General features: G+C 39.2%; 2 protein-coding genes across 3 annotated transcripts in view; one reads left to right on the top strand and one right to left on the bottom strand.

Moving 5' to 3' along the window:
- The window catches only part of LOC105277742 (calcium uniporter protein, mitochondrial), a 47,668-nt gene that overhangs the window by 15,985 nt on the left and 5,442 nt on the right, over window positions 1–26,241 (top strand). The window lies entirely within an intron of this gene.
- Window positions 142–24,256, bottom strand: LOC105277741. 2 transcript variants are annotated; one of them, XM_011336335.3, is made up of 7 exons: window positions 24,099–24,256; window positions 20,734–20,999; window positions 6,438–6,659; window positions 5,199–5,505; window positions 3,601–4,434; window positions 2,106–3,091; window positions 142–1,743 (listed from the first exon to the last, which is right to left on the bottom strand). In XM_011336335.3, the coding sequence occupies exons 2-7, from the start codon at window positions 20,811–20,813 to the stop codon at window positions 705–707; spliced, it is 3,468 nt and encodes a 1,155-aa protein (XP_011334637.1). In that variant the 5' UTR covers window positions 20,814–20,999; window positions 24,099–24,256; the 3' UTR covers window positions 142–704. The 2 variants fall into 2 exon arrangements, with proteins under 2 accessions (XP_011334637.1, XP_011334636.1); XM_011336334.3 differs by having other exon boundaries at window positions 20,734–24,256.

Here is a 26,241-nt window from a genome sequence, read left to right as displayed (position 1 = left end):
TCGAATCCGTTTTCGTGGCTCGACATTTACTCAGAGTTTCTGGCTTTGCGTGATTACTCAAGTCGAGATCAGAGATAGAGAACGCTTAAATTTTATAATTATAAAATTTTTCCTACAGGTCAGGTTGTACGATAATGAATTACAAGAAGATGTCAGTTTAATTTTTAACACGAAAGGAAAAGAAAAGAAGGTTATACAATTTTTCGCAAATTAGATACATGTTAATAGATGATATTAATATATACGATTATTTTTAACACGTTTAATATATTTCATTCATTTGCGATGCACGAAACATCGCAAATGTGATGTTACAATGAATTTCTTACATGTATACACGTACTATAATTTTATGTATTTTCGATATTTATTATCACTTGCTATATATAAAATATGACTTGTGTGGATTTATCCACCTGTAAATATAGACTAATTAATTAGTATTAATCATATATCCAATAAATTATCTTGATTATCACCAATTTTGCAATGTTTCATTAATTTTATATCAGAAAGAGAAACATCCATTAACATATGTTTTAACAATTCCTTTATCCAACAACGTTTACTCGATCATTAGTTCGATGACGCCAAGAATTCTTACAAGTTTGCTAAAAGTAAATCGAGTTATCTCATTTTGCAATCGCCCTCCATCCCAATCGCATCAAAAAGCAATAAATATATTATACAGAGAAATTTCTCGTTCACGATGCTTCGTTCTGGCTTTCGATCCCATTGAGACTATCCTCGAGTACTTCAAACTCCTCAAACTCCATTTTGCCGAAATCATTGTCAGTTTTCCAGTTGCTGGTGTTCACCTCCCACCTCGTTAAAGCGCTCGGCGTGAATCTACTCGGATAATTGGATCTCGAATCGTCCAGACCCAGTTTGAAATCAACTTTAAAAGTCCTCGAGTCCTTGTTATCCTCCCTCTTCGGTTCCAAACCGATCACAACTGGTGGTTCCCTTTTCACCCGCTCGATCTGCTCGATTTCTTCGTCCTTCTGTTCCTCATCCTCCTGCCTGCTGTCAGTCGTTGTAATTTCGATGCTGGGAGTCTCCACGATGGTACACTGTCTAAGATCGGCGCCTCTGAGATCGCGATTACAACGCGACGATCGTCCCTCGACGAGTCTGCCAGTCAGTTCAAGCCTGCTATCGCAGGAGTTGCTCTTCACCAGCTTGAATTTCACGTAGTCGCTCGATCGATCGAACCGATTGAAGCCATTGCCGATCAACGGTGATATCAGCGGACCGTTGTGCATGTTCACCACTTTTCCACCGTAGTAAGTTACCGAAGTACCACACTCGCGGATTCTCCTTAATACGTCCTGAGACACATAGTGCCCGGGACCGTTGGTGTCTGCACCGTCATCGTCATTACAATTTACGTCCTCGTCATCGGATGATGTGCAATGAGCACCGCTTCCGGGATCGGTGTCGGGATAATCGCTCGATACGCCGGAACTCACGCTGCCAGAGTCCCAATTTTGGTGATGGTGGGGGTTAACATGATGATGATGATGATGATGATGCTGATGGTAACCAATCTTGTTCTTGGAGTAGTTTGAGCCGCTCGGTGACGTATTCCCGCTTTTAGCTTCGAAACTTTGCGCGAGGATCCTCGTTTTCGACTCGCCTCGCGGGCTTCCGGGTTCCTCTTTGGTGACGGAGGCGGTTGACGACGCGGACTTGGTCTCGAAAAGTCTCGTAAGATCTTTCGCCCTACTGGAACATCTGGATCTGGACATAATACATTGATTACGACAGCTATCCACGAATGACGTTGCTTGTGTCTCGTGTTAAATTAGCTTATTCTCGACTAAAGTTCAATTTTAATAAAATTCCAGAATTTATTATCTTAGCCACGAGTAATCGAATTGTGGACTGCTCGTCCCGCCTTCATCGTATTTCATGAACGTATTAAATTATCTAATCGCGCATTAAATTATCTAAAGTGCTCATTTCATATCTAATTCATCCACCGCAACCAATATACTAAAAGCGCACCTGGCCTAAAATAAAGCGTTCATTGTCAAGACACTCGTGCTCGTATTATAGATAATACAAGCTTCCTGTCGATGACACGTTCAATATTACACTACCTGGATTCCTCGCGTGCCTTGTCGGACATTTCGTCGTATTGGCTGTCATCGATGCTAGTCAGGTCCTTCATGCTCACGCTTCTCCTGCCTTTGCAGTCGCGCGTGAACTCGGCGTCAGGCGCATTCTTCGTTTTCTTCAGAGTGTCCTCGAACATGCGTCTCACGTTCTTAACGGTATCCGGATCCGGCAGCTCCTCGTCGATCAGCTCGCGATTCACTCGTATAGGATGATAAAAGAAATGCTTTTTGATGGATTGCTTGGGATTCTTAACAGTACTGCCGCTTCCGGTCTGCTCGCCTTTTCTCTCGCGATTCTCCGATTTCTTCTGGATCGCACCAGCGATTTTACACGACGGTTCCGTCCGGATTAGCGGCGACTTCCGCTCCACCGGCTCTGCGCGAATCGGCTCGATGATCACGACGTTGTTGTCCATCAGTAATTCCTGGAACGAGTACTCGCGCAGATACTGCATCAATCCTTCGTACGTGACGTCGCCGCGAGCGGTGCTGAACATATTCTTGCTAAAGATGTGCGACTTGATGATCTTGTAACGCACGTGATCAAACTCAGGCGCGTCGTCTTGGCACTTGATCGAGTCTACGCAGCTCCTGGACCTCGTGAGGTTAGTGTGCGGTTTTTTATTATCACTCGTTTCCATGGTGGAGTTACCAGCATTTCGGGACGAGTGATCGTCCGCAACGCCGTATCCGTCCATTGATCTTCTGCGGGATTCGCTGCCTGAATCAGATCCAAGCCCAAGATCGGAGCTCTCTGATCTCGCCTCGAAGCCTAAACTGCCCTTCACGACGCTGCACGCCTTGCCAAGGATATTGGATGTCTCCTTCACGATCCTCTCGAATCTGCCCTCGTTCTGTTTATTTCGCGTCGCTTCCCGCTCAACATTTTTCTGCTCGAAGAAATTTCTCGCGTCCTCCACCGTCGCCGCATCCTCCGCATTCCCCGCATTTTCCGGTATCACCGCATCCTGTGAAATTAATTTGTCCATTTATTTAATGCGCTTCCACTTCATTTCCGATGCCGAGATGTCAGGTTTTATTAATGGAAAATATGAGAAGAGATGAAATTGTGGAATTTCAAGCGCGACCGCGGTACAAATTGGTAAATTGGTATAATAATAAATTATTCATCGCAAGCAACAGCACTGGGTATTTAATGGGATCTTGCAAAAGTCTAGAAAATGAGATTATCACGCAATGTCGCATACACTATTCAAAATTTCATGATGTTCGTGTAACATGCGTGCAAAGAGTTGCAAATCTCTGTCTGGCACTTCACCAAAGAAGCTTTCGCTTTTGAAATACTTTGAAGAAAATACCATTCATGCCTTTTCTCGCATCTCTGCTTTAATGTTTTATTCTTCTCAGAGTCTCTCAGAGTCTTTGAAGAACTTTAATACAAACTTATTGCGAAAAAGAATAATTGAGAATACTCTTTTTATCGATACTCTGATACATCATCACATTTTATATTAACCTTTGTGCTGTTTTCATGAGCTTTGCCCTCCTGGTTCACATCAGTTTTAATCCGAGTCACGTCAATGCGCTCATTTGCTTCCTTTGTAATCTCCGACAGCTTGTTATCCTTTGACACGTCCTCGACGATGGCATCAATCTCGACGACGGAGCGCCGATGGCGTCTCCTGGTCACGTCGTTGTCCACCACTTTGAGAACTTGCGGTCTTCGCGACATCTCGCCCCGATCTTGGTGATCCGAGATCCAGATCGATTTGTAGTCTTCCACCTCCTCGATTTTACGATCCTCTTCACAAGGAGTCACGAAATCTTCGACATCGGCCAATCCGTGCTGATCCTGATCAATCTTAGACGACAAAGAGGACCCGCGCAGATCCACAAATTGATTCACCGCGTTAATCTCCAATTCCTCCTCGAAATTGTCAGGTTCTCGATGTTCCAGATTTTCTCGTTCAACCGAGACCTGCCGACTCGAGGTTGTCTCCCTGGAGGAATCGAGATCCTCGCGTAGTTCCTTCTCAGAATTGTCGTCAACTCGAGCGAGATTAATCTCCTCCTGCTCCTTACATTTTTTCTCGTTCGTAACGTTGCCGCTCCTCGTTGGCGAGACTTCCTCACGTTCGCTGCTCAGCTCGCTGTACTCGAGCGCTCTTAGATCGTGCGCTCGTTCTGTATTTTGTACGAAATTGCCGTTTCTCGTTGGATCAGCCCCGCCGTATTTCAGCCGTACGTTGGAGAGAGGCAGTAAACTCAGCACGTCAAAGTATTCTAGCTCCGCATCGTCTTCGAAGAGGATGCTGTCTAGACTCCGGTGTTCCTTGCGTTTGCGCTTTACCTGAATAGAAAAACATGGCTAAACACGTACTCGTACGTACTCTTTTATAAATGATCTAGCTTGTTTCTTGTACATTTGCTACTTTAGATAGTCTATCCAATTTTCAAGATTAATTATGTAAATTTTCTACGGTTTTTTACTCAAGTATTTTTGCTGTATGCACAATACAATGGCATTTGAGGCAACTTCCAATTTCAGGAAACACGCAGGAAAGCATGTTGTTATCTAAGGTGCAGAGCATCAATCTGCCTGATGCCCAGTTAAAATTTAATTAAGCCACCGTCGAAGATAACAGCGGTACTAGGAAACTCGGTCAGGACGCAATGATCTCTATCATTTTAATTAATATTGGCAACAAACTTCTTAATCTTACTATCGATAATTTCGACATGACCGATCTCAAAAGCAATGCATTACTGCATCGAGTAAACTCCAAACAAAAATTTAAATTAATAATTAGAAATTTCATCACAAGTCGCTCGTAATTACATATAGTTACGTGTGTTACATCGCAAATTATGTCGATACGCGTTGTAAACCTTGTTACGAATAAACGGCTTAATTAAACATGATGAATTGTCATTTTCAACATCGGTTACAATTAAACAAATTTTCAGTGACGAAACAGCTCATTATTCCTCCCAATAACGAAAGTTCGACTAAAAAACCTTTAGTTCGTCAAAAAAATAAATTATAAATTTAGAGCTGTGTTGTCATGATGATCTGTATTGAACATGACCTGTAGTCGGGCAGAGATGCTTTACCTGCGTATAGATGCAATCGATGCTCCGATTGCCTTCAATGGGCCAATTGTCTTCGACGATATCGACCAACCCGCTTACGGTATCCAAATTTTGCACGCTGCGATATCGCCTCGGAAGATCCGGCCAATCGAGGATATTCAACCGGTCAGGATCGGCACGATTTCCTCGAGCATAGGGCAGCGGATCTGGAAGAGACACGAGACCTGACGGGATCGAGTGAAGGCCACACGTCGACCGCGAGTAGTAGGATTTTGCCTCGTTGAACCTCTCGTAAGAGTCTGATAGATGCTGCTGACTCTTGGAAAGCCTGCAACAAGCAATTCTTGTTAACCGATTGCCTTCGCGGAGCGAGATTTGCATTTAAAAAGTGCTAAGGGCACTCGTGATCAGCAACTGATCGGATCAATTTCGTTAAAAGCACGTTTCGTCCTTCTGCAGCATCGCAGAAAGATATTTTACTACGGTATTCCTATCCAATTTCGTTATTTCCTTTGCAGACTTTTAATCGCTTCGATGTTACACGAGTTGTCTTGCAAAAAATTATCTGAGTTACAGCGGTCCTTTTTCACCTATGCAGCGAATTAGATTGCTTCCAGTGGACCGTAAATAGATGATGGAACCGAGAAAGTTTCTCCGTCAGTCGTAAGCTGTCCAGTTAAATTCGCAACGAGGATGTTAGCTGGTCTCTTATTTGAACGTAGTTACTCCGCACGATTCTTACGTCGTTTTGAGAAGAAATTGAAATCGAGTTTTTCAGGCGCACGCTCGCTGCCTGCGATCTGCCGATTGCCGCGAGCGGATAATGTAGATTTACGATCGCGAGATTCAAATTCGTCGCGCGTAAAGAAATTTAACGACCCGCATAATTGATATTGATGGTCAGCAGTTTATTATTATTATCTCAGAGATAATCATTGACGAACATGTTTGCAGAGTAGTTACGCGTTTCTTACAATTACAAAGCGTGAAACGACACAAAATAGGAAAGACTTTAACACGTCTATGATTTACGACGTGTCTAAACCTTCATTTATTTGAAATAAAATAATTGCAGCAACAATCTTGGCAGATTCTTTATACTAATCTAATAATTTATATTACACGGTAATGTCTTGCCGAAAGTATTGCAGCAAATTTTTACTCTTTTTTTATTTCCCTTGGACTATCGTAATCTATTAAAAGGTAATAAGGTCAAGAGAACGCGGCCTATGATCTGTTTCGTACTTGATGGCAACTCACCTGTCCTTGAGGGAATTCCGATCAATCAACTTAGCCCTCGGTATTAATTGATGCCTCTTGGGCAAATCGAAGGTCGACTGGCCCAGCCGGAAATGCCGTGCTGCCTCTCGATCCTGTCGAGAATCGTCCTCCGATATCACTGCGAGGCTCCTCGTGCGTTTCAGCAGTTTCCTGCGATCCTGCGTCGACTGTGCCGAGTGGGAGTCGTGGCGACTGGCCTCTCTGCAATTAAAATTGCATGGAAACATGATAATAATAAAATCATACGCTGTGACAGGTTTCCAGTCGGTACAATACGCGCGTAATTAGCATACTTTATACATACTGTATCGTAGAAACCGTGTACTTTCTCTCGGTTGAGGACCTTTTAGCCAATTCGAAATTTTCTGTCGCAAAAACATTACGAAAACGTAGCTCAAAAGTTACATAACTTAATTTTAATCTTAAAGTTTCAAACATCATGAGGGTTTGTGAGTGAATTAATCTTGAAGTCGCTACGAATAACGAAATTTTACTTTCGAGATCTCATTTAGTTAATAATTAAATTAGGTATTCTGGTGTACCGGACAAGAATTTCTGTTGAGAACTTTATTACGAGGATATCTAATGTTAGAAATGAATTAACATGTCGTCACTCATTGTCGCGAATTAAATTTGCGCTTGAGAGAATTCAAATTTTTCACAACCATAATATTATATCCAAGATTTATAAATAAACGCACGTTGTTTTTAACATTGAATTAGTTGTGTTCAATTATATATAACTCAATGATATAAAACTCAACATAAACTCTAATATCATATCGAATGCTTACGAAGCGATGGTGCAATTGTTGCATATTTAGCAGTTAATAAACCTTCAAGTATCGCCTGTGCCGGCGCAGTTAGAAGCATAAAATAGCGTAACTTTTCAATATCCCGTTAATTACCACAAGTATCTCGGCGGAACCGCGACGTTCATTAATGTGCAGATATATCGATGCATATTCATCTCTTCCGTTATCGCGGGCTGAGTCGTGACATTAATGTCGAACCGTGGAAAATTACCTAATGCAAATGAGCGGGTTGGAATAAATCCGGAAAGATCTCTTGTGCATTAAACGTCGAGAAAAAAAGCACAAACACGTAACAGCACAATGACGTGTTTTGACTTCCGGTGTGAATCAAACAGCGAATTTCCTCGTTTCATAAAGAGAGGATTACCGTGCATAAGTTCTTAAAACGCGGTTTATCGTTAGACATTCTCTTTCTCTCTCATCCTCTTTTTAAGAAAAGAACACATCGCTAAGTAGCATCGATAAAGTTATCGCGCGCACCGACTCAAGCCACAACTCGCGTTATCGTTTTTCTCGCGTAATGTTTGTCGTGATTTACCGTATCCAAAGGTGCACATGTGAGCACATTCATAATGAATGTTAATTAAACGCCTCGTAATTATATTACGATGTGATATCAGCGCTAAGCGTATCTCCTATTTCATGTGTTCATTTCACGAAAAGATTATTTACGCCGGATGCTCTAGAATAATGTGCGACTTTAATAACTACTAGCTTTTGATGATTTAATACCTGACGAGTGCAAGCTTCGATTACAACTGTAAAATACATTCTGTTAATCCCAATCGCAAATAATTTCTCGCATTAGATTAGATTTATCTCACGTAAAATAAACATCAGACAGTCTACGTCCTTCGAGTAATTAATACTCTTATTCCACGCGGAATTAAATCGCCTCGCTCGATTTGCAGTTCATAGTTCACACATTTTCATTGGCAAATCTCATGGTCGTTGGCACGCGAAAGCAACGTGATTTATTAAATAACTTCAATTCCAATTTGGAGATATTTTTATTGAAATATTCCAAAATGATATGATTTGTAATTATATATCACGTAACTGAGTTCCAGGAAGCTTGAAAAGGAAGAATAAAAAATATTAGCGTCATTACTTTTTTACATTTCAATTGACTGATTATGCAAAACTTATTTGTTTGTACGGAGAATCGTTACGCCTAATTTGCTTACTTAATAGTGCACGAGCGTATCTTTAAAAAAAGATGTTGTCTGCGTGCTAAAATGGTATCCTTTCAACCAATAGCGAGTAAGACTCATGCAATGCGTTTCGATTCATTGTTTGATTATGCCAACTGCAGATATAACTGCAATATCGAAGTCGAAGATGCACACTGATTGTATAATTATCTTTTCCAATCAAAGAAGCTGAGATACAGAATGACACGTGCAAAAGTGCGAAAAAATCTTGCAAAAAGATTTGGCATTGTGGCAGAAAAATTCAAGAAAAATCCGAATGACACGTATATGCTACTGAAAGAATTTGGAATTCAAAAAGTATTCTTTCTTTAACGAATTGCATCGCAGCTTACAAGCCAGTTTATAAACGTGCAACTTTTTCCATTTGAATAATCGTGAACACGAAAACGAACGTGTCCTTTTGACCGACTGACCGTCTTAGCGAACATGAATCCTTGAGATCCGAATGCAAACGCTGTATCATCTTTTCTCATTGTGTTCGCCTGAGTACGGCAACTCGTTACGTAAGATTATCACGAGTTATCTCGGGTAAGTTTGCACGTCGTTTTCGATGCGTGCAAGAAAACCATTCCCAGACGCTCACTTTTTCCTTCCTTTTCGTTCCACGTGATATACCGCATCGCATTTTAACGAACAGTTTTCTTGTCAACGGTTTTATACGTATACGATTAAATCGTTTTATTAACATGGGACAAAGTCTTCCAACACTGCGTAGAATTTTTCATTTTTATCATGTTTACTATCCAGGAGGTAATCAGGCTTTAATACTGTACTTCTCTTACGGATTTTACGATCGTTTTATGACTGCAACTTTCGTGCGTCACGATTTATTGGTCATTTTAAAGTTTTACCTCTTTTCTTCAGAATTCTTAAGCGAAAATTGATCGGCGATCGATAGCGCGACAGTGCATGCTCGAATTGTAGCCAATGAGCTTATCGTGTTATCCTAATTAATCATAAACACGTTGTTGCTTGTAAATCCGAAACTGCATCCAGTAACACTCTCGCGCTCACGAAAATCAGGGAAAATTCCAATTGCTCTGATTCCATTCGCTGAACAATTAATATTCGATCGTACCAACTTGATTGTTTCGCTGTCGCACGAGCGCGGAAACAAAAGCATTCGAACTGAACGATCCAATTATCGAGCGATTACCTAATGCCGGTCGAATTCGTGCGTGAATTGTTTAAGCATCCCGATTATACGTGATAACATTAAATTAGATAAACGGTATTATGCAATTGCGACATTTCTAAAATAAATCGCAGAGTGCAAGATATATATGTAAATTGATGGAAAAGAGATGCGGTGATAACATTTTCCGAAGTAGAGTAAACCCTGGTGTAGAACGTCAAGAGGAAGCACAATTATCTCAAATATTCCGAGCGATATCTATTCTGCCTGAGCAAGCAAAATTCCTCTTTGATATACTTTGATATATCAAAGAAACAATAGCCGCACTGCTGCACTTCAGTGCTCGCTTGGTCCAACTTTCAGAACTCTTTGCGTATTCAATGTAAGAAAAGGCAGATGAAAAATGCAGGCAAACGTTATATATCGCCTTGTGCGCTTGTTCTACTGCGGTTCCAACTGCGGTAGAATGAAAATGAATCGCTATTTCCGGTCGATAGGCGGACGCTGTCGTTGCACCTGCAGCCAGGTCGCATCGCAAAAGGAAAACGCCATAGGCTTTGCACGTAGTGAAACGCGACGGGAATACCCTACGCGACCTGGCCGGAAGAAGTTCCGCAGCGTGAACAGTCGATGGTTAACATCCGACTGACAACGACCAAGTTGCTCGTCTTCTGCAAGAGTTTACGGGTCGAAGCGCACCATCCTAGTTATATCACGGCACTTACAAAATGGAAATTGCATTGAGATAATCTCGCGTTCTGATTTGCGTCGACTCGCGCGCTCCTGATTATGGAAATTGAGTAGAATCTACGACATGAATTACGTAAAGCGCGATATCCTTCTGACGTTGTGAACGCTCTTGTTCTCGATCTCCATCACAAACAGATATTGCGAACATCTTCGCGAAATAATAATTTGGTACCGATAATTTCTCCGAATTCAAAGTGAATGTAAAATTGCAGTTTTATAGGGAATATATTTTTATCTATAAATTATCTATAAATGCGACTAGCTTTGAAATATTATTTATTCAGCTACAGTTTTTCAAGTTTCAACAAAAATGAAATTACCGCGCGTCTCCTCAATACATTCTCATTTCGTCTGTCTCTTTGCTATACCACGTCAATTGCAAGTGTTTGCGTTAAGATAAATATGTTCTCGTTACTCGGTTATTCAGCGTCGTCGAGACAGAATTGCGCTCCGAAAAGCTAAAATCGTATCTGATTATATCAAAGATGGAAGGAACAAATCTGCATTGCTAGTATGTTTACAGACAGAACGGCCTCAATGACTCATCTTATAAATCTTTTTTTATCTTTATCAAGTAAGAAACTTGTTGCAACCTTGATTCTCAATGCGACTCGCGCCGCGTGCTGACGAAAACTGATTATGTAATTTCCAGCAACCTAGATGTCATGAACAGAACCCATCACCATGACTAATGACAGTACGCCCGACCTATTAAAATGAGGATCAAGATTAACCAAGATTATTAGCTAAGATGTCCAGCGACACAAAAAGTAAGATGTAAAATGCAAGTCTCTCTTGGAAAATTTCATACTTGATATCACACAGATATCTCATTTGAGTTACGATTGTGCGTTATGCAGTGAAAAATAACAAAACGTGAGATTATAAAAATTTAGAAAATTATCGTATTACTGGTTCAACCTATATTTCTATTCGTCGAGCAAGACCACACAGAAAGATCTCATTTAACATATTCGCCATATGCGAAGGATCAACCTGATTTTTACAGTAGCTGCGATATATATTAGGTAGATCAATCGAGATAACTCACGGATTTCCAAATGACTCTTGAATAGTTGCTGACGCAAGAATGTCGATCCGTATCCGCTATCAATAATGGCATCTATTTTTTTTCTCGGCACGTATCGTATCAACGAGATTCTCGGCTATTGAAGGGATCAAAATATCGAACAAGCTCGATCGATATCAACCCCATTTGTCCATAAAATGCTGAGCGCCCAATACGCGAAAGGAAAGAAGCTGCCACACTCGCGATTGCACGCGATTGCTCCAGACGCTGAGTTTTGGCACTCGCTGGACCAGATCGGGAACGAGCGATCGTTAATCTCGAGATGCGAGACGTTCTGTCAGGTTGGACGCCGACACCGGCTCTTCACTTTCTCGTTCGCGCATCGACTGACGGCGAGTATTGTTGTACATGCGATCCGATCGCCACACCGGGCACCTGTTCCCGCCGATGTACCTGTCCTATTCCGTAGTGGGAGCAGGACGTACTTTAGTCAGACGTTGACGTCACTCTGGTCCTCGGAAACACGGCCGTCTTATGAAAGTAGACACGCGGATAAGCCACGGCTTCGGAAGTAAATTGCCTTCGTAAGTTGCACGCGAACTGCATTTACGTGACAAATTTTGGAAGCTTGTTGCGCGACAAGTTATGATAAGGAAAATTTGATTACCCTTCACGGAAATTTCATTTCCATTAAAGCACATCTTTATGCTAATTGAATTCCTTATTATTGTTTCAACGCGATATTTAATTTAATTTAATTCGACGAATCGCCAGAGAACGTTTATCATCCGCTTACTCATTCATTAATGTACACTGAGAAATTATTATTATTGTATAATAATGTCAGATTGCGATATTACAAAATTGTTATGCTGATCAAAGTTTCATCTACTACGGTACTTTAAAACAATCATTATTATTCCTTCCATGATGGATGACACATCAGGATGTGTCTAACTATCATCGAAGGCTTATACGAGTCTCGAAGGACTAAGCAAGTTACGTGTCTAGAAACGAGGGTTAGATGTCAATGACCATGTGCCGGATTTGGCAAGGACTTTATTATGTAAATTCGCAATAAATACAACTATTGAAGTATTGAGCAATATACATGATCGTAGATTAAGCAGTCATTTGATTCATGCATATTCAATTTAATGTATCTTAACACAAGTTATTTCTAGTTCTCGTCAAGTTCTGTAAATTGCGTTGTATTTTTTAGTTTCATATTTCTAAGCAAGATATGATTCATTTAAAAGTATGGAGGTAACACTTGCAAACTTATTAATAATATTATAATTTAATGATGGTATTGTAAAAGCAGTATCACGCAAGTGTGCGCGGTCGCATGCTTATTATGTCGTTTAAATTTCTATATTTCTAGATTTCTGCATTTCAACGCGTCAAAGTATTTCAGGTCAAACTATGATGTTATCACATTTAAATCTAGATGAAACATCGCCGAGAGATAGAGATTTTTCTGTGACAGCTTTATCTCTGCCATTTTAATTTACCGGAAGCCTCAACGGCTCACTTTAACGCGTTAGGACGAATCTCGTCGATTCACAAAACGTTGAGTTATCTCTGCAAAATGGCAAAATCCGGAATTCCAAATGATGGAAGATACTTTATCTCAAGTACGTCATGTCGAAAGTTCGCACGTAGAAGGATACTTCTAGAGGTATCCTTCGAGGATATCCTCTTCATTATCCTTCGTTACTCATGAGGGCCAGAAATACCATTTCTCCTGTGTGTGCATGTTTTCCACGTCTCGGAACTCGGTTTGCCATTTTCGAGAGACTTAAACTCACGACATCGTGTCAAGGCCGTAATATTTCAAGCAGAACGGTACTGCTTTATACCAGCGTGGAATCGAAAGAGATTTTTCTCCTACGACAGATCTGCGTCAGTGAATTGACCTATTAAAAATCAACCGGTATTGCGATCTGGAATTAATTCAGGCATGATACTGACAAAAAGACAATTCATGCGGTGTGACGAAATTGTATTTAAACATGAGTTCTTTGTGCGCTGCAGGTTACTTTAGTATGATTCGCTTTTATCAAAGTTTACTTGAGGGTTTCATTGATTATATTTCCATTTATTATTGGGGAGAGAAAAGAAACAATGTACCGAGCGGGTGAATAAGTATGTGATTATTTAAATGTTGGATATTATTATGTAAATGCTGAGGATTTCCATTTTCTTTCCGAGGCGAGAATGTTTTTTTTCCGTTTATGATTTTACTTTTTTATAAATTTATATATTCGAATAATTAATACATTACATTACTTATCATGCATTAGATAAGAATTGTAAAATTTATTAAATCGTTTTATACGCTCGTTTTATACGCTCATATTTATCACAATCTTCTTTTTTGTATGCATTACAATGTACTCTTTATCAATTGACACAATTCAATTTTCCAAACCACAACGTGGAATTTCATACCTGCTCTTTCGTGAAAGTAAAATCCATTTTTCTATTAACAGAAATTCAATGAGAAGAATTTTTTTTTCAAGTATTTAAACCTAAAATAATATTACTGTTTTAAAAAAATGTTATTATTTGCTTCATATAACTTATAGAATCGATATCCGTAATAAATATTAAATGAAAATGAATAATGAATGAAAATAAATAACGCAGCAAATGAAAATGAAATAAAGAATAAGCCACTGCCGCGGATTAATCTACCTTCAATCCATCATCGGTCTGCGAATCACTTTCTATCACGATTTTCCTGCCGGTGGACAAGTCATCGGCGGGTGGCACATACGAGAAAGAAGCAAAGAAAAAAGGCACATTGAATGCGTCGTGGCACAACGGATCTCGTTTTACGTTTCCAGTCGAAAGGAGCATCGCGTGAAACAACAGAGAAGAAAGTGACCATGGCACTTGGCCTAGGTGCCACTTACACACGTAGTCGTTGTTGTACACGAGCACTTTTCTCGGATAAATGATCTTCCCGGCTTCTTTCCTGATTCCCTCTGACTCCCATTACACTTTACCCACACATTTCTCCATAAATCTTCCTTGTGTCACTTACTCTTCACGAGTGGCCTAAAATGGCCGTTGTTTACAAAATAAATCACGTAATATGCTTGACGAATCGTATTATTAATTTGTTTCGAGGACGTGAAATCACGAGGTCGTGATCTTCTCTGAAGGCTCTATGATCTCGAATAATGCTTTAAAAACCATTTTGTTCTTGAATACAATATACAGTTCAAAAATATATTTACTGTACATTGAATTGCAGAAATTATATGAGCTTCAAGAAAAATCTCTTTTAGCATTTATTATTTAAGATACTATATTATATGTACTATATTATTTTCTGTAATTTCTGTATGATGTTTTTATATTAAAAGACAGATCGTGCCAAAAATTATTATATTTTGGACTATAAATTAAAACTCCTTACGCTATATCGAACTGGAACGGAAAAAGGCACATTAGAGTTCGTATCGCAAAAATTGTGCAAACTCTCAATTTAGGTTTCATCAAATCGAAGAATTGCGGCATGGAATGAAACTCCATAGTTTCATTAACTTTGGCGTAGTGAGAGCAGATTGAACTAACATCGATCAATTTTTTTCGCGCGGAAGGAAAAAGCATATTGGATATCAAACGTCCGGAAAATTGGACTCTTACTAAAGTTCTGTCAGGATTCTAGCTGGCTATACAAAAGTTTTCATGGCAAAACCGCATTCTGACAGCAAAGTTGAGAACACGAAAGAGCTGTGAGTGACTTTTATATATTTTTCTGCAATTTCACGCAATTATGATATTAAAGCAAAATACTATTATTCAATATCGCCGAAGAATATCCATTAAAATCAGCATCTACAAATAACACTTATAAACTTTCAATGTCGTTTGCAATCCTTCTATACTTTATCGATCGTAGCTGCTATTAATGTCTTTCTATTGGTTCATTTTTTATGAAATTAAAGAAATGTTATTTTCTTGAAAGTAGATAGCTTGCCATTCAATTAGATTTAACGTAAGTAAGAGCCAAGCAAAAAGCATTATTTATATTCATGAACAGATTTGCGAGGCGCAGTGCATTTGCGTGGAGATCTGATCATACTTTTGAGCACGAAAAAGCTATATCAGTTAAGGTAACGGAATTTGTGCTATGTAACTTTAATGATACAGTGGCTTTTCAGCGTATCGCACGCTTTCTCTGACGCTTTAATGTAATGCTTGGTTCTTTTTCGTGTTTCTCTTAATGAACGATGCGTGAACTATGTGAGAATAATAATTGTAGAAATGTAAATGTCTTTAACGTCACGAAATAAATTGGTCAATAGGTTTTTTGATATATAATTGGGTTAGCTAAATCATTTTTAAATGATATTACAATGAAACGCATGACTTAATAAAATTTTAGATGCACTTCAGAATAGTGTCTCGAGAAATTGTAAGCATGTGATTTCAAAAATAAAAATACGTAAACCTCTTAAAAATTCTTAAAGAGAGTTAAATGATAACTTTGGTAGTACAATACTTATGTAAAATACTTTTGTGAAAATATTATCAAATCATTTTCGCAGGCGATGGTCAATTTCGAAACGATTTATACACGGGATACGATCGATCGCGAGAATCGACGATATCGTTTCCGCATTGCCATAAATACCTGGCCCAATGTGTGGCAACGATTTCCTGAATGTCCTTTCCGGAATGAGAATAAAGCTCGATAAAGGATATCCTTCGTACAGGATATGCGTATTCACAATGGAAATCGCGATCGAACGGCGCTTCGACTTGTCGTTGAATGCAGTCAATAGTGCAACTGGACTATCGAGTCGAAAAAAGATGTAAACAACCGCACCGCCACTCCATCCCCTCTGCTCGGTTTAAAGCTGATGAATCACAAGGTTGTCGAGGGAACTACTTCACCACGTGTGAAACAAAATGTGTATACGAGACACAATTGAATGCAAGTGACCCCCAGGCTCACCTGCCTTCAGCTTTCGACTCACCTGGCCCCTGATTCACGCACCGTGCAAAGGGTTGCAAGCAAACCGCACAATGATTTCTTTCACTTATATTTGTATCTTTATTCTAGCGTCAAGTTTTATTCCATCAAAGTGTTTAGATTTCGACGTTTTATTTGAAAATATAATTAATTTATACATTTTAAACGAATCATCGAATAATTATCTTATTCTTAGTGTTCATATGTTTGATAATTTTTATTAATGCGATGAAATATTGCCAGTGTAAGCGCAGTTAATGTAACAATTAGAATATAATAGCATAGCTATTATAAGATTAAACTTTCGCATAGGAAATGATCTTCACTAATCCTAATCATCTCTCATTGTTCTTCCGGTTCTCAGCGTTTCACCCACGACTGAACCGTGGAATTTTCATGAAGCCTCTTGAGAACCAATTACAGACTAAGTGATAATACGCACGAATCAATTACCTGAAACATCGTTAGGGATTCCACGTGATCGACGATGCGCATTTTATCACGAGAGAACTCTGGAGAAATTGATGCTTATACCAGAAACGCGACGTGAAAGCTGGTAATGCGAGATAGTACGTGCGTAACTTAATCCTAGATCATCGATATCAATGAAATTTTTAGTTACTTGATATTCACTTTCCATTAGCTTTATTAAAGAATTTAGTTTTATTATCTTCGTTATTTAAAATATAATTTATCTCCATTTTTCCGTCACTCAATTATTGACACTTACGTTACAATTTGTGACATTAATTTTATAATTAAAAATCTCATAGTTTCTAAAGAGAGATTTTTACCATTTTTATGACTAAGTGGACACACTAGGTATTATATTCTTTATAAAGAAACATTTCAAATAGTTTAGATTTATTCAAAGGTATTCACGATTTCTATATTTATATTTCTATATTTATGAATAGAGAAAGCAGTGTTTTCGCGAAACTAGGTCTTGATGGACCAGGAAATCATATCTGATCGAGAAATTGCTCTTACCTAATCGAACCGACCATCGATTTTAACGTTACCGCACTTCAAGGATGCTTGCCTACTTTACGTAACATATCGTGCTAGTGAAAAAAAAACACCGCCCATGTAATAAACTTATTATTACGTAAACGAAAATCTTTTACGAGGCCGATCGCAAATTGTGCCTAAGTCGAAGGCACACAGCAGGATCCAGGACTCCATCAATCAGCCGAGAAGCCTTCAGTATTGACGAACGCTCGCGTCAGCATCTTGTTAGAGCGATTTGGCACGGAACATCAACGTGCATATGTTTAAATTTCGAGATCGAATGAGTGTTCATTGTTTGCTGAACAAGACAGAAAGTAGGACCAATTATTCCATCAGCTCTATGATTTTTCCACCCCGCCAACGCAGAAAGGTCAGAAAACGAGGACGTGAAGCGACAGGAAGTTATACAATAGAGAGCACGTTCCTGTTCTCACGATGGAAATCCTATATATATATATATATATATATATATATATATATATATATATATGCTGATAAGGCTTTTAATGAGGACTCTCGGCTCTCTCGTTATACCGATCGATGGATTTACTCTCTCATTTCGCGGAGGCGTTCGTCAAAGCCTTGGATTCTCCACTCCAAGTTATGAAAATAGGTCTCGTTGTAGAATAAATTGAATTGCAAGACACTGGAAAAGCGTCTCCGTCTTCTGGTTTGCAACGCGGAATTACGGAATTTCGTTCCTTTGATGGTCGCAAAATGGCCTGTATCTTGGCACGACGCCATGCTAATCCGATCACATCACGTTAAATAAATAGACACATTTTCTGCCACCACGCGGAATCTAACGGATGCTCTGTCGTGAAAATGGAGATGAACGAGAAAACGTTGTGACCCAAGTAATCTCTCGATATTTCGAGACAATGATAAATATCGTAACGTGATCTCGCCGATGAACCGAATAATGAATAATGAACTTTTATCATGGACAGATACGCTATGACGCATTGCAAAAATGAAAAAAAGAGCTGATGATCGAATAATCAGTATAAATCTTTATTTAATTCTCTGGAATTTTTCTGTTTATTATAACGATGAAATCGAGTTTAAATTTATCTGCAATAAAACCGTCTTGTGCATTTTTTTCTACGTTCTACTACATTATGTATATATACATTATGTATATATACATGTATATATGTATATATATTATGTATATATATTATAAATCAAACTCGCAATTAAAGAATCTCCGATTATCTCCATTATTTTGACCTATTTACTCTTCCAGAACATTTAAAAAGACATTCTTATTACTTTTCCAATATTCTATGAAATGATTTGCATGACAGTCGTTAAAAAATGTATAATTGAGGAGTTTACCTCAAAGAGCTGTATAAAAAGCGTCAAATCTGTTTTCTATCTACATTTCACCATATCTTCTCATTAATCGAATTTGTTGAAGACGAAAGCCAAATGAACAAAGTTCAAACGCGAATAAATCTGACGGAATTTAATTAAATTAGAACCGAGAGACGATCCTTACTCATTTATACAGCATCTTCAATGTAAACATCTCGATCGCTTGATATCTACCTTGCTGTTTCGAAATCATGGTCGACGAACTCCATCGTCACTTGGCAATAAACAATCTTGACGACGTACATCGCGACGGACGCGCGTTGCAGAACCCGAATCGCTGCGGCACTTTGCACTGACGACACTGCGAGTGATTTCCGATGTGCGGGTGACGTCCGCGATTTGTCAAAGCCCTTTGTTTCGATATGTGTGTACGTACGTATTGCGAGAGAAACGGGGAGAAAGGGTCGGAAAAGAGAAGGGAGGGACAAAGAGAGAGAGAACGAGAGATATTCGGACCCAAAGAGACGGATATCCGGTGTTCCGCTACTACGATCACGCTACAACGCAGTACTACGCGGGTTTTACGCTAATTAGTGATATTCCGGTATTGCGCGGATTGTTTGATCCGAATCAATCCTATCAAATAATTATGCGATAGTATTTAAATACCGTCCTGTAACGTAATCCTCGTTGCTAAAGAGCCGGGAGATCTTCATTTCATAATTAATTATCGTGGTTATCGCATACGTTTGATATCTCGCAAATCGTTCATCGCAATGAAGATTACATTTATTAATATATAGATATCTTGATACTTAAAATTTATAATTTTATAAATATTTTACACACTATTCGTCTCTCAATAAAATATATGTTTGGTATTGGAATATATATAAATGTAGTTTCTGTGTGTGTAATAATGTAACTGCTGATGCGGTGTACATGTCGCACGTAAATTAATATCTTAGTTTATGGGAAACTTAACTTGATTTAACAGTTTGATATTTCCGGAAACGAAACTGGCTGAATTTAATTAGAAGGTATGTCCAAGGTTTAGCCTCAGAAGCAGGTCACCAACGTTACTCTCGAGTGCCTCGGCATATTGTACCCAAATTAATTATCGGAAATTTATCGTACGATTTAATTGGAACAGCTTACGCAGCGTGATATAATAAATATTGCGCAATTGGATGATATTGCAAAATTTCGATGTGCAAACATAAAACGCGCTTCCTTGTTGTTCCTCGACATAAAACGGGAATTCGCGGGCAGCGTTCTACGGCCTCTTGTATTTCTTGTACATAAATGGACGCCCGGTCTAGATGAAGTCACGTAATCAGACCACAACCGTGTTAATAAGCGCAACCCGACCGTGACAATACGGCAGTAATTAACTATCAACTATTACTAATCGTAAATCGCCTCCTCTAGGGGAGATCAACGGGACTCTTGCGGTCCTCAATGCGAGCCACTCGAAGCAGCGCAAAAGTCTCGTGCGATCTTTGACTCATAAATCGCTCACGGCATCCTCGTTCTAACCAGTTATTTTATTTTAGGTCACAAACACCCGACACAAGCGCGGCCGCTAATTATTGTAATCGTGAAAGAAATTTCGCTGAACGAAAACAAATTGAAATGGGCCTAAAAAAACCGTATTTTCACAAGCGAGACCGTCCCGTGATTTCTCGACTTTCTGGCTTGTCGGCGCTTGAATAATTGACAAATTGTTGATCCAGATTAAAAAGTATTCTTCGTCGTAGACATTAAGACACACCATTCGATTATTAAGATACTCGGTGAGACTAGAGACGTTACAAGTAATTAATTGGGACGCGTAACACGAAATTCGTAGTTTCGGAGTTTTTCTTCAATCGAGTCAAGAAGATTACCGTCGAAACATCCGAAACATTTGCCGTCATCCTTGAGTGCCTATCAGAAACGTGTCGGTCCCGAGTATCAGTATCGATCGCGCATCTCGCGTGCATTATTAAGAAGCCTGCTACTCACCGATGACACTTCTGCCGCTGTCGCTCTTGCACCCATAACGCCTCGCCAAGATTATGAGCTCCGCTCTGCACTCCACCCATGATGATCGACCTCGTAGAGACAGAAAGAGAGAGAAAGAGACCTGGTAGAAATTGGCGTTTAACGGCGCAACGAGGTCGGGTGCGCAGCACGGCGCTAATATTTCATTGCTAAATATTTCGCAGGCGCCCAGAAGCCGCAGTGATGCAGGATTCCTCGGCAGTGCGCATTTCTCCGTTCAGCATGATCTGTTGGAATGATAAAAATTCCGCTGAATACACGACAACACATACTGGATACATGCTGAATACAAACACACGATAGGAATGCATGTATTGGTGTTGCAGTATTAATGACACACGCGTTTCTAATTAGATTATTCATTATCGATTACTTATTTTCGAATGTATCTCACACTCAAGTTGTCGAATAAATATGCTGGATGAGTGATGACGTATCGATATCGTGAAAGTTTATAACGAAACGTCCAATCTCGGCAATCGTTGCAGACCGTTAAATGCGCCTCGTCTGGAATCGTTATGAATTTCGATAAAAGTTTCGTAGTGCACAGCTGTGTGCGTAATTTACACTACATCGAAAATTGCGCTAACAAGAACGCGCTACGTGTAGCGAGAACTTTCGCCATAAAAGATTCAAAACTACAATTACCGCTGAGTAAATGTACACACGAGTTTCTTACATCGAGATTAACGACGTCTTGACTCGCTTATTAGTTTACATTAGGATCCCGTCAAAGCTTCGTGATACCGTTTTTTAATAAAACGGCCGAATCTAGCTTTCTTGGCATGCTCGGCAAGGAGACACGTTCGTGAAATTGACAATCCACTTGCGCGATGCATAAAATGGCTAGCTGAGAATTTAAAGTTTAAACATTTCGTGCATGTTTAAACAAACCGGGCATCATTGCAACGATATGACGTAATTCGATTCTCTTTCTGCACTGTTTAGCCGCGTAATAACAGCCTGTCGCATACGTGGTCTAATATGAAAGGCACCGTTTAAGTTACATTGTTAACCCCGTTTTCAGCATATTCAGAGCTCGGCGTTTGACGAATACGTCGAGGATTATCCAATTTTGCCAGAGGAGCGAGCACGGCGTGACGGAATTTAACGGACGGACACGTGTACTCGAGACGCACCTACTCGCGCTACATTTAATTCATCTCTCACAAAAAGAGAGAATGGCTTTTTTTATCACGAAAAAATGCGAAATAGGAATAAAAGCCTGTCTGAGGCAGAGTTGGAAAAAGGCATGCGACAAAAGTTAATAAGGCCTGGCCTTATCCACGCTCTCGCTATTTCACTTCCTGCATGCATAGATCTCTGGTTGAGTTTCAAGCATCAGCAGTACCAAGACCCGCTGCTAGATGACTCCAGCGTGCGCGCTTCTCGTGAGTAAAATCGATGCAGAAGAATATAAGTACAGAAGCAGCAGCGATATGCGGTATGTTTATTGTGAACGAGAGATGTTCCGACGTTAACTTTCTCCAGAAAAGGTCTTAACCGTCAGGTTTTGACCTAATCATTAATGAAAACAGAAGCGTGTTAATTTTAAGTGCCTTGTTTAGAGTATTTAATTGCAAGTTATTACTCGTTTGAAATTTTTTCTCGATTAGCTTTTATTATTCTTGCGCTTAACTTTATAGTACTATGTTTAGTTTATGTTACTGTAAGTCCCTTTTCATGATTAAATTTTAATATTCGAAGCAATAATTTTGAACACAAATGATTATATACGAAAATCATGCGTTTCGAATAAAATATAATATAAATATTTGATGCAAGAGAATTCTCTCTCGAAGCTTGTGCTTTGTACATTCGAGGTAATTTAATCCGTCATTTATATGGATGTGTTATATATATGGGCAAAACGGCGTTGGGTCAATACTTAATCGAGCGATCACGTACATCCATCTACACCCGCGAATACCCTGGAGCCATATATTATCCATGCACCCCAGGTGCTTCAACCCATGAGGATCCACTTCGAGAGGGCCGAGTTGACGTTTACCTTGTCGTGTCCGCATTTCGCACGCGGCACGTGTATCAATCAAAATAGTAAACTTAGCAATTTAAACATCCATATTCTCATGTTGCACGTAAGGTGTCCAGCGATATTGAAAAATAAAAAGTATGTGCGTGAGCGTACTTGTTGAATGCTAAAAACTTTTAGTTTGAACACGAGCACGAATAGTTAACATATTTCACATTATTAAAAGTATAATACTAAATTGTTTTTTATGTAACTCCACATAGTGGCAATATTTTTGTAATATCAGTGCCATCTTAATCGCGTGTGCGATTACGATCGCTACATCCAATAAAACTTGGCACAAATTCTAAAAGAGCAAGTGAAACTGCAGCATGTCAAGTTACATAGTTACACGCAAACTTACCCCAGTTAAGACAATCCCGATTCACCCTAGAGATTTCCTCATCATCCCCGTTAACAGCATGGTACACGAATAACGGATTCGTAAATATTCGACGACTGACGAAGCAATAAATAATTCTGCTCTTAATTGTACGCGGCATCTCTCAAGAGTAAATTTAACTTGTCCGACATTTATTAATTACTCAAGAATCTATATAGTCTCCCTTCATTTTCACTACATATCAGCAGTCTTGAAGGCTTTCCAGGCAATCACCGGTGCGTCTGTTTAGAATTCGATTTATCTCGAAAGTTTAATGATAATTTAAATAAGAATAGAAAAGCGTGGACGTACATAAAAAAAACTTTCTGCTAATACCAAATACATTGTTTATCAATTCTTAAATTAGTGAGAACAGATAAAGTTGAAAAGAGGACTGTATTTTTTCCGTGCCCTATATCTCACATTTTTGTATGATAATTATACAACAAAAATTGCATATTTTGAAATCTTGATTAATATTTGGATAGTTTAAAGCTAGTTTCGCTGCTCCTTTTTTGTTTTTCCAAGCGTATACGTGCTTGGTCCGCTACACCAAAGTATTCGGAGCGTGTAATGCTCCGGAGTAAATTGGATTTCACAAAAGCGGCCATAACTCAATTTAATAACGCGCATAGTTATGCGAAATAACAATATCTAGATCGAAGGATTCAGTGCAGGAATAAAGTAAATATACAATTCTAAGGTCCGCTCTGAATATAAGATGATTTCGAAAATGAACCTTACGTGTTCAAGCCTTATGGCCTTTCTTTCGCACCGAGCCCTTCAATTTACAACCCAAGGGATCTGCGTGAATCCCGCACGATTACCCCAGAACTAACAGCGATGATTCTTTGGGAATGCCATAAACTAGCCCACGCGGTCAATCTGACCGTCACATGAATATCCACCTACCTCCCTTGGCGATCGTTAGTTTAACATGTCCGGAGAATAAACGAAATCTATTCGTGAACTTTGCGCACGAGAAGAGCACGGAGAGGCTCAGAATATTGTCACAAAAAAAAAAGAGAGAAAGAGGAAGAAACGACCAGGTCGGCTTGATGTTCCACGATCACATCACTTATTAATTGAGCAGGATCTCATTGTGGACTGTGGAGGCACGGCGAAACTTCACCACCACGGGCTTTTCGCGAGACGACAAAAGAAGGGAAGCGGCTGGCTGGGTGGTGGTAGATTTCTTGCCACTTCCACCTGTGTGTGCCAATCCACCGGCATGCGATGCAACACGACGAGATACCGTCCATCGCGTGGGGGATCGTACTAATTGTCGGACGTTGCCTGTTTATTCAAGAAACGCGCGATTATTGTACGGGAAACGGATTTCTATTCGAGCGGCAGATACATGTCGCCACTGATCGCCTCTTGAACGATTGATGATGATGGATGATCGGTTTTACTCGTCCAGCGATTTCCCTTTCGGGACGAGAACTCTCGATGACAAACGACCATGAATTAGTCAGCAGTTCGTTGAAAAGGAAATTACGTTGCTCCTGTTGATTATGCACATGTATAAATAGTAGACTTTATAGATATGATATTGTCCGATTGCTAGAGGATTTGCTATACACACGGTTTAGTCGTGAAAAATGTTTCTTATCACAAATAAAAATAACTATATAGCAATAATTCGAACTTTGAAGTTGCGATTCAATTCAGTGTATAATTTTCACATTTTTTTATTTTCACAATAATAATCGTTTCGTTAATCAAATGTGTATTTAGCATAGAAAGCATAAATACATCTTCTACGAAGGATTTAAATATTAGAAATCAAGATGAAAGATTTTATCGAAAACAACGTAAATTCTTTCTGTCCATCAATCATGCATATTAATTTCTTGCATCATCTCATTACATTGTTTCGTAACAATTTCGAATTTCAAATGCGAGAAATTCGCATTTCTATCACGGCGTTGTTCATCCACTGGAATTGGCAGTTTCCGTGAAAATTATTTTCACGCTTTTCTTTTAAAAATACTCCTGTAATGCATTTTTTGCGTTTATGCATTTATTTAATTAAATCAAATACATTGGCTCATTTTGTCACGTAAAAAATGAAACCTAATTTCCGATTAATTTAATTTTATAATGCAAGAAAAATGTAGTATGTAAAATAGGCTATATATTATATTTTTGCTAATCTTCCATCATCTCGTCCCGCGGCGCGGGCGGCGGCCTCCACATTATTCAATATTGCAGGATAGCGTGACTCTGTAAATTAATTCCTTATTACTTTATCAGTTTAACGGTTTTAACGACGAAAACTTACGATGACGATGTTTCGTGCATCCGAAGATGCATTTTCAGAGATTGTTAGCGCAGGCGAGCTAACGCGTGGTTCCGTTCTGCTTACAGCGGAAAGATCCCCGGTAGTCGTCTCATTCCGTTCTCCACACTCTAATACCTTCTTCATATGAACGGTTCGTAACCAGGTTAATACAGTCTAGCTCTCGATTGTGCGATTATCACGCGAACGAAGTCGCGGAAGCGCTTTGCCTACAGACACTTCCTCTTTCCCATTTTTGGATATATATAGATTTTAATGAAAATGTTTAAGAACGTTGAACAATTGCACAAGATTTACTACGTCATTTTATATCTAAGCACTTGCGAAATTGACAGTATTTTTATTAATTTGGATACTCTATAAAGTTAATTCTCATAAAATTATTAGATACCAACCAGATCTCGAGTAAGTTAATTAATCAGATGCAGCAAGTTTTACTAAAAGATAATATTGTTCGACAATGTTGTGTTTGAAAAGATTTTCGTTAGAGACTTATATCGTACACGTAAAATAAAATAAGTATGTAGCGTGTAACTAATGTTTAACGCGTGCTTTTATAATTGCGTGCATTCAGTCGGCAGCATTTCCGAGTCGGTGGCGGAACATTACGTTCCGTTTCGACTACGTTACAATATCGACTGCTGCATCTCGTTAGTCTCCTACGGAAATTTGTCATGAAAATGGCATTATTGATCATAATCATAGGAAAATAGGTAATCGTATTTTCTTTTCCCTGATGCATAAGTATTA

Source organism: Ooceraea biroi, chromosome 12 (assembly GCF_003672135.1).
Source record: "Ooceraea biroi isolate clonal line C1 chromosome 12, Obir_v5.4, whole genome shotgun sequence".
NCBI classification, from domain to species: Eukaryota; Metazoa; Arthropoda; class Insecta; order Hymenoptera; family Formicidae; genus Ooceraea; species Ooceraea biroi.
This window is presented reverse-complemented; position numbering and strand designations above follow the sequence as displayed.